The 15,233-nt window shown below is 39.7% G+C and overlaps 1 protein-coding gene across 1 annotated transcript in view; it reads left to right on the forward strand.

Annotated features, from left to right (window-relative positions):
• uprt (uracil phosphoribosyltransferase (FUR1) homolog (S. cerevisiae)) overlaps positions 1-15,233 on the forward strand; it is a 33,089-nt gene that overhangs the window by 12,006 nt on the left and 5,850 nt on the right. The window contains exons 5-6 of the mRNA XM_061899682.1: positions 10,095-10,256; positions 10,721-10,819. Of these exons, the coding sequence (XP_061755666.1) occupies positions 10,095-10,256; positions 10,721-10,819 (261 nt within the window). The remainder of the gene's footprint in view (positions 1-10,094; positions 10,257-10,720; positions 10,820-15,233) is intronic.

A 15,233-nucleotide genomic window follows, 5' to 3' on the forward strand; every position in this document is an offset into this window, starting at 1 on the left:
GGTTGTATTTTCAGGGATGGGAATTTTCCGCAGATCCGCGGAATTCCGCCGATTTTGGCGCCGGCAGGGTTATTTCTGTGAATCGTTTAAATCTGGGGAGAAAGTTATAGGGGGGGTTAGGTACTCGTGGTTTTTGTCTCTGCGTTGACCTAGTTATCAGTACAAGGCAGAGAATTCCAGCGAAAAATATAATGCCAATGTGTGAAGGCATCAGATTGGCTAGCTCTACTATCAGCTGACAACATCAACCAATGACATTGCCCGTTATAGGCGTCTGCACCAATGACATTGCCCGTTATATGCGTCTGCACGCTTTGTTGCCGACAATATCTAGTCCCTGATCCTGAATTATTGTGAGTGTTTTTGAACTCGTATTCTGTTTATATTGGTTGTGTTTATCGATGACTAATCTGGAAATAAAACACAGTAGCTCTCAATTAACATGTTTCTTTATTGACAAAACAGTTTCAGACATGGTAAAGCTTATTCAAGATAAGAATGTTTCATTAGCGAAAGATATCGATAAGGGCGTGAGAAACAAGTGGAACTGGGCATGGCTCGATATTTCTATCAAACTGAAGGTGAAGATTAACAACAATATGGTAGAAGTAGATGAACTGATCAGCGATTTCATTGCAAAGTCCGATGAACCGGGACGTGCTCAGTGCTTATATTGCAAGGACATTGTGAACCTTGGATCTCGGGGAAAGGTGGCACTCTATGACCACGCGAAATCGGCAAGGCATCTAAGTAAAGTGAGTTTACGGAGAATAATTATGGTTAATCCATTTGTAGGCCTATTTTTGTCTATAATCCAAAAGTGTGCAAGAATTTGTTATATGTGTAAACTTGTATACATCAATTTTATCACATGATACATTTTTATGAAAATATTTGCTAATAAATGTGAAATTTTGGTCAGGATAATATTGTTAGATTTTGACTCAAAATAGCAGGAAATGCATCCTAAGCTAACATGGATTTCAAAATTTTTCTGGGGGGGCATGCCCCCAGACCCCCCTACTCGGGTGCGGCCTTCCACAAAGCAGTGTTTTAGGATTAAAACATTTTCAGCTGATTTTGTAAATCTTCATTCCCATTCCTGTCTTTTGTGAAAAGAATATAACCACCTTCAGTTGTGATCAAAATTATTCAACCCCCACACAATTTTGGTGTTTTCGCAAGTTGGACATTTGTTCCGTATTTTGTTTATAGTCATATCAAATAAAGATGTGTCAAATAAACAAATGCAACTTAAATTGTAACATTGTATTTTACAAAATACCAAAAAAGGACATTTTTCTTAATATCTCATTGACAAAATGATTCAACCCCCAAGTTCCATGCATCTTTAGTACTTGGTAGAACAGCCTTTGGCAGTAATGACATCCTTCAAAGGTGATACATAAGCTTCTTGCAAGCATCTACAGATATTTTAGACCATTCTTCTTGGGCAAAGGCCTCCAGTTCATTCATATTCTTGGGCTTGCGTGCTGCAACTGCCTTCTTCAAGTCCCACCACAGCTTTTCTAGAGGATTTAGGTCTGGCCACTCCAGAGTCTTCCAGCCCTTCTTCTGCAACCACTCTGATGTTGATTTGGAGGTATGCTTGGGATCGTTGTCCTGTTGGAAGGTCCAACGTCTCCCAAGCCTCAGCTTCGTCACTGACTTCATGACATTTGCAGCTAATATATCCTGCTAGGAAATAGAATTCATATTGCCTTGAACGCGCTGGAGATTCCCGGTACCTGAGGCAGAGAAACAGCCTCAGAGCATGATTGACCCCCCACCATGCTTAACAGTAGGCCAGGTGTTCTTCTCTTTGTAAGCTTCATTTTTTCTCCTCCAGACATAACGTTGATTCATAGGCCCAAATAGTTCCAGTTTTGTGTCATCACTCCATAGAACAGTGTCCCAAAACTTTTGGGGTTTGTCCAGATGATTTTTGGCATACTGGAGTCTATTTTTGTTGTGCCTGGTAGTGCCTGGGAGTTCTGGCATGGAGGCCTTCATCTTGATCTTTCACAGTATCATGTTCTCATAGTCATCATTGTCACCGACGTCCCACTGGGTCATTATTGTCACCGATGTCCCACTGGGTGTGAGTTTTCCTTGCCCTTATGTGGGCCTACCGAGGATGTCGTAGTGGTTTGTTCAGCCCTTTGAGACACCAGTGATTTCCGAGGATGTCGTAGTGGTTTGTGCAGCCCTTTGAGACACTAGTGATTTAGGGCTATATAAGTAAACATTGATTGATTGATTGATCTCGTAGTGCGTGCCTTATTGTCTGGGATGAAGCCTGCGTTCCCCCCTCTGCAATGTCCTGTTGTAGTTCCTCAGTTTTTACCCGGGGTTTTTCACCACTGTACGCTTCAAATACCGGACAGCAGTTGCACACAGCATCCTCTTTCTACCACGCCCAGGTAGTGTTTACACTGTGCCTTTAGCTTTAAACTTGCGAATTATGCTCCCAACTGTGTCTCTTGGAATGTGTAATGTCTTTGCTATTTTCTTATATCCATATCCTTTCTTATGAAGAGAAATTACCTCCTCTCTTGACTTCTTTGACCACTCCCTGGACTTCACCATGTTGCAAATACACCATTGACCATCTACAAGAAGCTGAGCGTCACAGTCTTTTTCAATCAGTTTAATTGTTGCTCGTTATGGTTCTAATCACATCTACAGGTGTTTTCAACACCTGATTGAAAAGACCTTATTCAAAATCTGTTCTTAAGAGTTATGATCTTCAAGGGGTTGAATAATTTTGTCAATGAGATATTAAAATAAATTACACTGTTTGGTATGTTACAAAATATAATGTTGCATTTGTCTATTTAATGCATCTTTATTTGATATGACTATAAACAAAATACGGAATAAATGTTCAACTTGCTAAAACACAAAAATTGAGTGGGGGTTGAATAATGTTGATCACAACTGTAGTTGAGAAGGAGCAAAGATCTTCAATAGTACTGAAATCGTAGCTGCTAGCAAACAAGAGTATGACCATAAGATAATTGCTTGTCAATGAAATGAATTAAATAAAAACATGTCATACTTGAAGAACATGAAGTTGAAATAAATGATGAAGATAAAAATTGGAAAAGCCAACAGGGGTAAAAGTTAGAACCACAGTCCAGATTGTGTAGGAAGTGTGGGGGTGTGATTATATGTTAGCTCACTAGACAATCAGATAGACAGTGGCTATACAGTATTATAGAAGTCTAAATTTAGTTTAGCTTTCCAAACAAATTGTATACGCATCTGTATGTATAGCCTAATCATATTGTTTCTTCAATTTAAAAATAGCTGACCGTTTTTTTCCCCTTTCTCTGGGATTATATTCCCAGTTTTGATCTCGGACGTCTGGTCACTTATAGCATATAAGAATATTCTATTACTGTTAAGCAAACTATGAATTATAAAATACGCCAAAACATGTGTCCTTTATCACAGCTACACGTATGACAAAAAAAAAACGCATGAAAATGAGTGGCATTTAGTGAGGTAAAATGAATTAAATGTGCTGACAGTTCATTGCTGCTGCCAAATGAATTGCCCTGAGTGGAGCGGATCACCACTCCAAGATGGCGGCCCCGCGTCTCATCAGCGCCAGTAGGCAGTAGCGCTCGATGCTGCGTACTCTTAGAAGATGTCTATGGCGCAAAGGGCTAACTAAATACCTGTAAGGCACTGAGTAGAAATAGCAGGATGCAGAGATAAGGGAGAAGCTAACAACAAGCTGTTGCGGCGAGGGGGTGACGGCAAATAGGGAGCTAAATGAAGTGCAAATTGAACAGAGTAGCAAACACTGATGACACCCCTGTGCTTAGAAATACATGGGATGAGCACCAGGTCGTATCGGGAAACAGAAAGGAATAAGCAATCTGGAGTTTCGTGACATTAAGCAGTACATCCTTATTATCCAGCCAACAACCAGAACAGTAAAGTGTAATGTGATGTAACAGAATAAACAGGCATGTGATTTGACCACAATGAAAAAGACTGAAAACATTTCCAGGGGTCTGGGGGACGAAGGCCAAGCTCCTGGTTTTTCACCAATTTAACATGCTAAAAATAACAAAGACAGCACCATTTGAAGAAAATATTTTAGTGTTTAAAGACATGAAAACATCATTAATAGAACATACATACCCCAATTATCCTAATGAATCACTGTATATGGTTCAGTCCCAACAGTATTTAGTCACTAATATTTACATCTTGTGTTCATTTCACATCCACAGGTGTCACATTGATCAGTGTTATTATCTACAGTTTATTTAGAGTATTACCACATTACTTCAGTGGTGTAACAGGTTTGCCAAGATTTATTATTTTACAAAATATATTTTAAAGTTAAGACTATTACCTTATATATGCTTTAAGAAAGTAGCATTAATTGTAAGATACATAACCACTAATAACAATTCACAGTTTTAATGTATATGCCTAATTGCCTACAAGTTTAGTTATAAATTTAACAAAATACCAAATGTAAACATTTCATTCTTTTTGCCAAAATAGGATATAAATTTATGAAAATAATTAAACATGTTTAGTATTGTTTATTCATATTTGAAAATAGGATGTAATAATAATCTGAGGACACTGACATATTGCATGAAACAAGTGTGAAAATATTTACCTTCAAGATTTTTACACCACTGACAATATTGTTTCAAGAGACTACATAAGAACTTAATACTACAAAATAGTATTATTTCCAAATTTATTTCAAATAAATTGTTAACTGGAATCAATAATGCGACTCTTTGAATTTCTGTAATTTTATAATACATTTTCACGTGGCTTTTTATTTTTAGAAAAACCCATTTATATTTCGCAAAGCAATAATTGGTTGATATTTAAAACAAACATGCTTATTTCGCAAGCAAATATTTTTTAGCTTACCTCATTATTAACTACCCTGTCTGCAACTGAAGTGGGTTGTTTGGGTGGATCTTTCCTCTCGATGTCTACGGCAGTTGTCGATGTAAACAAAGGATGAAGTCCGTAAGGTTTGCTCACTTTCGGTTGACATCCAAAAGTACCAGCTAGTGAAAAGTTCGTTTTCCTGGCTTCAAGTTGTTTCATATGTTTTTGCCGTTTCGCATGTACTTCCAAAGCCTTGAAACCTCGTGATCCATAGTCAATATGGTCATGACACCACGTGCACAAAACTTCCGGGACGATCGATTTTCTGAATAAAATTGCAGAACAAAGTCGTAACTTCCTTCTTCCCAACAGTATCAGTGATTTCCCTTTCCATCCAGTCCCATCGAAACTTATTTTTGACATGTTTATCAATTTCTTATACTCGTGAAGCGTCCTTTCTCTCGACAACCGACATCGTTTACATTTGGAAAATGCCGGTAATAACGTCATCATTCATAACAGATGTCCTGATTGGTCGCAAGGAACATATCGACCAATCCACTATGGCGTAATATAAGCTACGTCTCAATTACAATAGACGAATCGGCAAGTAAACAAATCTTGACTTTGGGTCGGGAAAAAAAAGGGAAGATAATTTTTTTCCCCCCTGAGATTAAAAAAGACGGAATTCCGACTTTGATGGGAAAATCACATGCCTGAATAAAACTCAAACCAGGAAATACAGCAAAAACCGAATAAACAAACTTTGGAAAGGACGGTAATAGGTAAGAAAATTAAAATACTGTTTGGAATACCTTTAACTCTGTCCACTGTTTTCTGTCATCTGCATGTGTCCACAATAATTCCTCATCCGTTTGCGCACAGCACGTCTAATCAGCACATAAAATACATTCAAATTGAACTGAAAAAAAAATAACGTGTTAATTCTGTGACACTTTGCATGCGACTTAGAGAGTAAGCGAAGACAAGCAGCGGTAGCAACAGAGTGCAAGACTACGTCAGGCCATACATTCCAATTGTAAAGTCCTGAATCTAGACACTGACCCAGATCACCCCCAAAATGTAAACACTTGTTCCTTATCCCATTTCTGACTTAATTGTGATGTGGCCCTCAATGAAGTTAGACAGCTCTGGTATAAAGAATTATGTCCTGTAATTGTAGTTAATACAATACAGTGGAAATAGGCGCGCAGTCGTCCTCACCACATCATGCTTCAAATATTGTGGTTTTACCATATTGAAAAAATAATGATAAAAAATATTCTACAATTTAATAGTCCTAAATTAATCATCTCCAAACAAAAAATGGTTTAATACACTGAAAAGATCAATACTACAATCGCATTGTCCTCTATTCTTGATTAAAAGAGCATAGAGGTGACTAAAGTGTGTTATTTCATGTTCAGAGGGCTCTCATAATGTTAAAGAAACATTTTTGGAAGGTTGTAAACACGTTTTTTTGGCTCTGGCTATGAAAATATCAGATTTATAACGAATGATTCCGACTTCACAGAAATGCATTTATCGCAGTCATATCTGGAACCAATTAACAGCATTATTGAGAGAACTGGATTTCACACATGGTTCTAAATGGAGATTTATCATGTTGAACTATTGTTTACTTTTTATACATCTTTGGCATGTTTTACTTAATACATAAAGAATATGGTGTTCGTAACCCGAAATGTTTTGTAAGCTGCCTTTGGTTGGAAAAAATGTGGACACCCCAGCTTTAAAATGAACCGTTAAAATTGGATTGGACCATACAGTACAAGCCAAACGTTTGGACACACCTCCTCATTTCAATGCCTTTTCTTTATTTTCATGACTATTTACATTGTAGATTGTCACTGAAGGCATGAAAACTATGAATGAACACATGTGGAGTTATGGACTTAACAAAAAAGTTGAAATAGCTGAAAACATGTTTTGAATTCTATCCATCCATCCATCCATCCATCATCTTCCGCTTATCCGAGGTCGGGTCGCGGGGGCAACAGCCTAAGCAGGGAAACCCAGACTTCCCTCTCCCCAGCCACTTCGTCTAGCTCTTCCCGGGGGATCCCGAGGCGTTCCCGGGCCAGCCGGGAGACATAGTCTTCCCAACGTGTCCTGGGTCTTCCCCGTGGCCTCCTACCAGTTGGACGTGCCCTAAACACCTCCCTAGGGAGGCGTTCGGGTGGCATCCTGACCAGATGCCCGAACCACCTCATCTGGCTCCTCTCGATGTGGAGGAGCAGCGGCTTTACTTTGAGTTCCTCCCGGATGGCAGAGCTTCTCACCCTATCTCTAAGGGAGAGACCCGCCACACGGCGGAGGAAACTCATTTCGGCCGCTTGTACCCGTGATCTTATCTTTTCGGTCATGACCCAAAGCTCATGACCATAGGTGAGGATGGGAACGTAGATCGACCGGTAAATTGAGAGCTTTGCCTTCCGGCTCAGCTCCTTCTTCACCACAACGGATCGGTACAACGTCCGCATTACTGAAGACGCCGCACCGATCCGCCTGTCGATCTCACGATCCACTCTTCCCTCACTCGTGAACAAGACTCCTAGGTACTTGAACTCCTCCACTTGGGGCAGGGTCTCCTCCCCAACCCGGAGATGGCACTCCACCCTTTTCCGGGCGAGAACCATGGACTCGGACTTGGAGGTGCTGATTCTCATTCCGGTCGCTTCACACTCGGCTGCAAACCGATCCAGTGAGAGCTGAAGATCCCGGTCAGATGAAGCCATCAGGACCACATCATCTGCAAAAAGCAGAGACCTAATCTTGCGGTTACCAAACCGGAACCCCTCAACGCCTTGACTGCGCCTAGAAATTTTGTCCATAAAAGTTATGAACAGAATGGGTGACAAAGGACAGCCTTGGCGGAGTCCAACCCTCACTGGAAATGTGTTCGACTTACTGCCGGCAATGCGAACCAAGCTCTGACACTGATCATACAGGGAGTGGACCGCCACAATAAGACAGTCCGATACCCCATACTCTCTGAGCACTCCCCACAGGACTTGAATTCTAGTTTCTTCAAAATAGCCACCCTTTGCTCTAATTAGTTTTGTCACTCTTGGCATTCTCTGAATGAGCTTCAAGAGGTAGTCACCTGAAATGGTTTTCACTTCACAGGTGTGCTTGAAGCTCACAGAGAGAATGCCAAGAGTGTGCAAAGCAGTAATCAGAGCAAAGGGCGGCTACTTTGAAGAAATTAGAATATAAAACTTTTGTTTCAGTTATATCACCTTTTTTTGTGAAGTACATAACGTCACATGTGTTCATTCATAGTTTTGATGCCTTCAGTGACAATCTACCATGTAAATAGTCATGAAAATAAAGAAAACGCATTGAATAAGAAGGTGTGTCCAAACCCTTGGCCTGTACTGTGTGTGTAAAAGGTTGGTCACTAGATTTAGATGCTGTGATTAGCGTACTGCTTTGCATTCTCTCGATGAGCTTCAAGCCCACCTGTGAAGTGGAAACCATTTAAGGTAACTACCACTTGTAGCTCATCGAGAGAATGCCAAGAGTGTGCAAAGCAGTAATCAGAGCAAATGGTGGCTATTTTGAAGAAGCTAGTAAATTGGCCCTAGTGTGTGAATGTGAGTGTGAATGTTGTCTGTCTCTTTGTGTTGGCCCTGCGATGAGGTGGCAACTTGTCCAGGGTGTACACCGCCTTCTGCCCGATTGTAGCTGAGATAGGCGCCAGCGACCCCGAAAGGGAATAAGCGGTAGAAAATGGATGGATGGATAGTATATAAAACATGTTTTAAGTTGTTTCACCTATTTTTGTGAAGTCCATAACTCCAAGTGTTCATTCATAGTTTTGATGCCTTCAGTGACAATCTACAATGCAAATAGTCATAAAAATAAAGAAAACACAATAAATGAGAAGGTGTGTCCAAACTTTTGGCCTTTACTGTACGGTTCTTTGTTTTATTTTTGCAAAAATGTATACAGTATATCCATTTTTATATTGCTATTTTTATCTTTGGTATGAAAATTATTATGTAACAAAAGTTATTAGTATTTTTTGGTTCTTTGTTGCTGCTATTTTTGTATTATGACAATTTATTATTGGATCATGTTGTACTTCATTTTAATCTTTTGTTTTGTGGTTGTGTGATGTTTTTTGCCTGGACCCCAGGAAGAATAGTCTCCACTGCAGTGTAGACTAATGGGGATCCTTAATAAACTAAACTAAAAAAATATAAAAAAAAATTTCGATACACCAAAATCTTGATTCGAGTGAAATGTGAAAGAGCGAAAGTGTTTTATGCATTTACTTGATCAAATACAAGCGGCCAGGAAAGCCAAAGTATTTTCCAGATATGCAGGGCACCTCCACGAGCCAGAGGATGTTTCAGTAACACCTGTGTGGAAGCAAGAGGTGGCTATTTTGAAGAAACTACAATATAAAACATTTTTTCAGTATTTCACCTTTTTTTGTTAACATTTGTTCATTTATAGTTTTGATGCGTTCAGGGTCTATCTACAAAGCAAATACCGTATTCTTCGGAGTATAAGTCGCTCCCGAGTATAAGTCGCACCTGCTGAAAATGTATCATAAAGAAGGAAAAAAACATATAAGTCGCACTGGAGTATAAGTCGCATTTTTGGGGGAAATTTATTGAATAAAACCCAACAGCAAGAATAGACATTTGAAAGGCAATTTAAAATAAATAAAGAATAGTGAACAACAGGCTGAATAAGTGTAGGTTATATGAGGCATAAATAAGCAACTGTTATGTTAACCTAACATATTATGGTAAGAGTCATTCAAATAACTATAACATATAGAACATGCTATACCTTTACCAAACTATCTGTCACTCCTAATCCATAAATCCCATGAAATCTTATACCTCTAGTCTCTTGCGTGAATGAGTTTAATATTATTTGATATTTTACGGTAATGTGTTCATAATTTCACACATAAGTCGCTCCTGAGTATAAGTTGCACCCCCGGCCCAACTATGAAAAAAAACTGCGACTTATAGTCCGAAAAATACAGTAGTCATGAAATGAAAGAGAATGCATTGAATGAGAAGGTGTGTCCAAATGTTTGGCCTGAACTGTGTGTAGTCACATCCCGACACATTACAGTAGTCCTATCAAAGCACCAGGCTTCCGTACAGCATGTAAGCACGCTAGGTGTTGAGGACAGCATTTCCATCAATGTGTCTTCGCCACAGGTGAGGCCATGGAGCAAGGTCTGCGGGATTGCTGCCGCTCCATTCGCATCGGCAAGATCCTCATCCAAAGCGACGAGGAGACCCAGAAAGCCAAAGTCTACTACGCCAAGTTCCCCCCGGATATTTACAGGAGAAAAGTGCTGCTTATGTACCCCATCCTCAGTGAGTCTGGCAGCACTTCAATCTTCCATCAGCGGCGTATACACATTAGGCAAGATGCAATTTAGTGCATATGCACAAACATTTCCATGCATATATTCATTGTCCGTGCGATTGACCTTCAGCACCGAGTGTACATCGCCACATCATTCAGTCACACTCACTGTTGTGATAATTATAGTTCTCGCGTCGGAAATTACATCCTGCCTCGGAGATGGCCACCAAGCTGCAGAACAGCATAATGAGGGACAGAAAAATAGTATCTTTGCATTTCTCCACTCTCAGTGAAGGCAGATAATATATGCTGGTGACCAAGTCAGGTTGGAGGTTCATTTTAATGTTACAGCCGGTTAAGTGTACAGATCACACGTGAAGACCTTTTTGAAACGCTATCAGTTATGCTCCGGTAAACAAATGATTTTGGAATGTTTTGCATGATTTATTGAGCCCATTCATGCCTTCTGCAGGTACAGGGAACACTGTGATTGAAGCAGTGAAGGTGCTGATTGAGCATGGAGTCCAGCCCAGACATATTATCCTCCTCAGCCTCTTCTCCACACCTCACGGTACATCAGCACAGCTGCATGAGCTCATTTTTCCCTTTGCTTTTTGTTTACACACTACAAATCAAACCGCCTCCAATCTCCCCGTGATGTGGTGGCGCCTTTCTTCAGCTGGTAACTACATTGCTGTGTGGTGGCAGCAACCGATGATTAATTCTAAACAGCACTTATTTTATGAGTCAACAAAGTCTCTCAATTGTGTTGTTAAGGGTTGTGTCTTCCCTACTATTGTTGTGTTGGATATAAGGCATCGATGACACTAAACAAGTGTTTCCCATACATGAATTTATTTGTGGTGGCCGGCTGCGAATATATTTCGACTACCACAAATAAACATATGTTAGAAAGCGGTATGCATCGTATCTCTGCTACTTAACACAGTTCGTAGGCACCTGGTGTGGAAGTAATATTGGAGCTAGGGATGTAACCATATGAACATTTCATATCAATGTAATGTGACCAAAATGGTCAGTCATAATTAGAGAAGTCCGATAATATCGGACTGCCGATATTATCGGCTGATGAATGCTTTGAAATGTAATATCGGAATTTATTGTAATCAGTTTCAAAAAGTAAAATACATGACTTTTTAAAACTCCGCTGTGTACACGGACGTAGGGAGAAGTACAGAACACCAATAAACCCTAAAGGCACTGCCTTTGCGTGCTGACCCAGTCACATAATATCTACGGCTTTTCACACACACAAGTCAATGCAAGGCATACTTGGTCAACAGCCATACAGGTCACACTGAGGGTGGCCGTATAAACAACTTCAACACTCTTACAAATATGCGCCACACTGTGAACCCACACCAAACAAGAATGACAAACACATATCCGGAGAACATCCGCACCGTAACACAACATAAACACAACAGAACAAATACCCAGATCTCCTTGCAGCAGTAACTCTTCCAGGACGTTGCAATTTACACAACCCATCCCCCACCTCAACCTCCTCATGCTCTCTGAGGGAGAGCATGTCGCAAATTCCAAACTGCTGTTTTGAGGCTTGTTAGAAAAAAGAATGTACTTTAGGACTTCACATTTTTTTCCATAACTTGAGTTGATTTATTTTGGAAAACCATGTTACATTGTTTAATGCATCCAGCGGGGAATCGCGACAAAATTAGACTTAGTCTTCCTTTTTATTGTCATTCAAATTTGAACTTTACAGTACAAATAAGAACAACATTTTGTTGCATTAGCTCATGGTAGTGCAATAGGCATAATAATGTATTAATTCCACGACTGTAGATATCGGTATCGGTTGATATCGAAATGGGTAATTAAGAGTTTGACAATATCGGATATCAGCAAAAAAGCCATTATCCGTGACCTCTAGTCTCAATATTGTTGAATGCACTCAAACACACACTGAAATCTTTGGATTTTTTTAAATAAGTAAAATAAATAGACCCACAGATATGCCAACTACCATATTTTCCAGACCATAGGGCACATCACGATGAATGGTCTATCTTTGATCTTTTTTCATATATAAGGCGCACCGGATTATAGGGCGCATTAAAGGGGTCATATTATAATTTTCTAAATGTAAAACACTTCCTTGTGGTCGACATAACATGTAATGGTGTTTATTTGATCAGAATGTTGCATAGATGATGTTTTACAGATAATCTTCAAACCGCTTTCTGACAGTCGCTTCAGGATGCGCCGTTTTGTGGGCGATCTTATTTACGTGGCTTATCTTCGACAGCGTCTTCTCCCCGTCATCTTTGTTGTAGCGGTGTAGCATGCAAGGATGGGAGTGGAAGAAGTGTCAAAAGATGGAATTAACTGTTTTAATGACATTCAGACTTTACTTTAATCAATAACGGAGCGGCATCACCTCATCCGGAAACAATACCACCGGAAATGTGTCCCGTGAAAAAACGTCCAACCGTAACTCTAATAACTAAAGTTCCTTGGGTGGACAATGTAAAGTCACTACACCAGTATGTTTTAGCACTTTCATGGCGAGTTTACTGACAGATATAAGTAAGAACTTTACACTACTTTATATTAAAAATGGCAACAGCAGAGGATGAATGTCCCATAAGAAGATAGAGAAAAAGAAGAAGCTTATCGATTACGGCGTCTGTACGGACTACAAAGGCAGACACATGTAATTTTTCAGGATTAATGTAGATCCCAAATACAGATCAGCCAAACGTTGCTTTTGCATAATATTGTGAAACAAAAGGCCATATAATATGTCTTACCTTCTCCACACATCAATGTTCATTAAAAGGACAACCTCCCAGTGTGATGGACCAATGCACCACTGTCCTCTAGGGGGTGACACAGAGCCCTATATACACCTCTGGCATGACAACCTAATGTAAGGGCTAATCTTAGATCAAACATGTAGCTTTCATTTTTAAAGGAAACTTTTTTTTTTTTTCCATTTTATAATTAGCCTATTGCGTCAAACTGGCGAGAAATATGATGAACATTTCCAAGCATTTCACCCAAAATTCAAGCATTTTTCAAACCTTGAAATGTTTTTAAACACTTGTACGAACCCTGAAATAAATTAAATACAAATATGTCATGATGATTCTATCATGACATTTCAAGAAAAAAGTATCAGCCTCCAAAATGAAGCAACGCAGCTCTGAGTTTGTCAGTTCTTGTACACTTAAACCCATTTAATTGTTATCATTATTGACTATTAAATACATCAAAATATTCTCATCTCGATAAAATGATCAAATAATCGAGCGCTGCAATGTTTTTACCCTGTTACCACGGCGATGAATCTATTTACACTCCCCACTAATATGCTGATTAGCACATGCAGTATAGGCTGCGACACTTGATTGACAGCTTATGTCCATCACTATAATGATAATTAGCTGCACTTACTTTTGTGTCTAGACTGTAATGTAAGACACTATGTTTCTCTTTGTTGGCGAAGATGTCACTTCTGTTGAGTGTAGGATCAAAATCCATGTGTTGTGCAGACGAGAGGTGGTGCACACATTCTTAGGTCAGGTGGGGCAGGCAGTGTGTGGAACATGCTTTTTTGTTTGCCCTACTAGAACATGAGCAAGTATATAGTTTGGTTTCACTGTGACCACGGTGGGAGATGAGGAAAGACCGGTGGGTTGTTTTCTTCATTGTTAAAGGGGAACATTATCAGCAGACCTATGTAAGCGTCAATATATACCTTGATGGTGCAGAAAAAAGACCATATATTTTTTTAACCGATTTCCGAACTCTAAATGGGTGAATTTTGGCGAATTAAACGCTCTCGGAGCGATGACATCACTAGGTAGTCAATCCGCCATTTTCTCAAACACATTACAAACATAGAGTCTAATCAGCTCTGTTATTTTCCATTTTTTCGACTGTTTTCCGTACCTTGGAGACATCATGCCTCGTGGGTGTGTTGTCGGAGGTTGTAGCAACACCATCAAGTACGGATTCAAGTTGACTTATGTGAAGTGTGCTTCGATTAGCACGGCATGCTAATCGAAGCTAACATGCTATTTAGGCTTGCTGTATGTACATTTGTAGCTATATTTGCATCCAGCCTTTCCCTCCACCCACATTTAATGCCAAACAAATACTTACCAATTGACAGATTTAAGTTGCTCCAGTGTCACAAGATGCAAAAGTCCCGATCGTTTGGTCCGCACATTTTACCGGCGATGCTAAGGCAGACATGGCACAGAGATGTATGGATATCCTACGACACTCAATCGAAGGCGATCGCCGAATAGCGTCAATAGCTATTCGCTCAATAGCTTCAGTTTCTTCTTCAATTTCGTTTTCGCTATCTGCCTCCATACTCCAACCATCCGTTTCAATACATGCGTAATCTGTTGAATCGCTTAAGCCGCTGAAATCAGAGTCTGAATCTGAGCTAATGTCGCTATATCTTGCTGTGCTATCTGCCATGTTGGCATCACTGTATGACGTCACAGGAAAATGGACGGTGGATTTAAAGATAGCGAAAATCAGGCACTTTAAAGCCTTTTTTTGAGATATTCCATAATGTGTAAAATTTTGAAAAAAACTTCGAAAAATAAAATAAGCCACTGGGAACTGATTTTTTGTTGGTTTTAACCCTTCTGAAATTGTGATAATGTTCCCCTTTAATACATATGATACAATGTTATGCAGAGGTGTACTCACAACAATTTTATAGACAAATGCTACTAATTATGCTCACAGGGGTGGGCGGTGCAACACAAAGTAGAGAAGCACTGGGTTGTTAGGATTACATACTGTGCAACTTTTTGGTCCCGTTTGAAGTGTACACAAGCTTTCTAGATGAGGTCCCCGGTCTGCCAGAGAATAAGAAGATCTAACAGGAAGGATCAGAGTTTTTTTCTATAGTACTAATAGATAATAGGAGTGTAGCGATAAATGTACAGTACAGGCCTGTGTTTGGACACACCTTC

This window comes from Nerophis ophidion, linkage group LG05, assembly GCF_033978795.1.
Source record: "Nerophis ophidion isolate RoL-2023_Sa linkage group LG05, RoL_Noph_v1.0, whole genome shotgun sequence".
In the NCBI taxonomy this organism is placed as follows: Eukaryota; Metazoa; Chordata; class Actinopteri; order Syngnathiformes; family Syngnathidae; genus Nerophis; species Nerophis ophidion.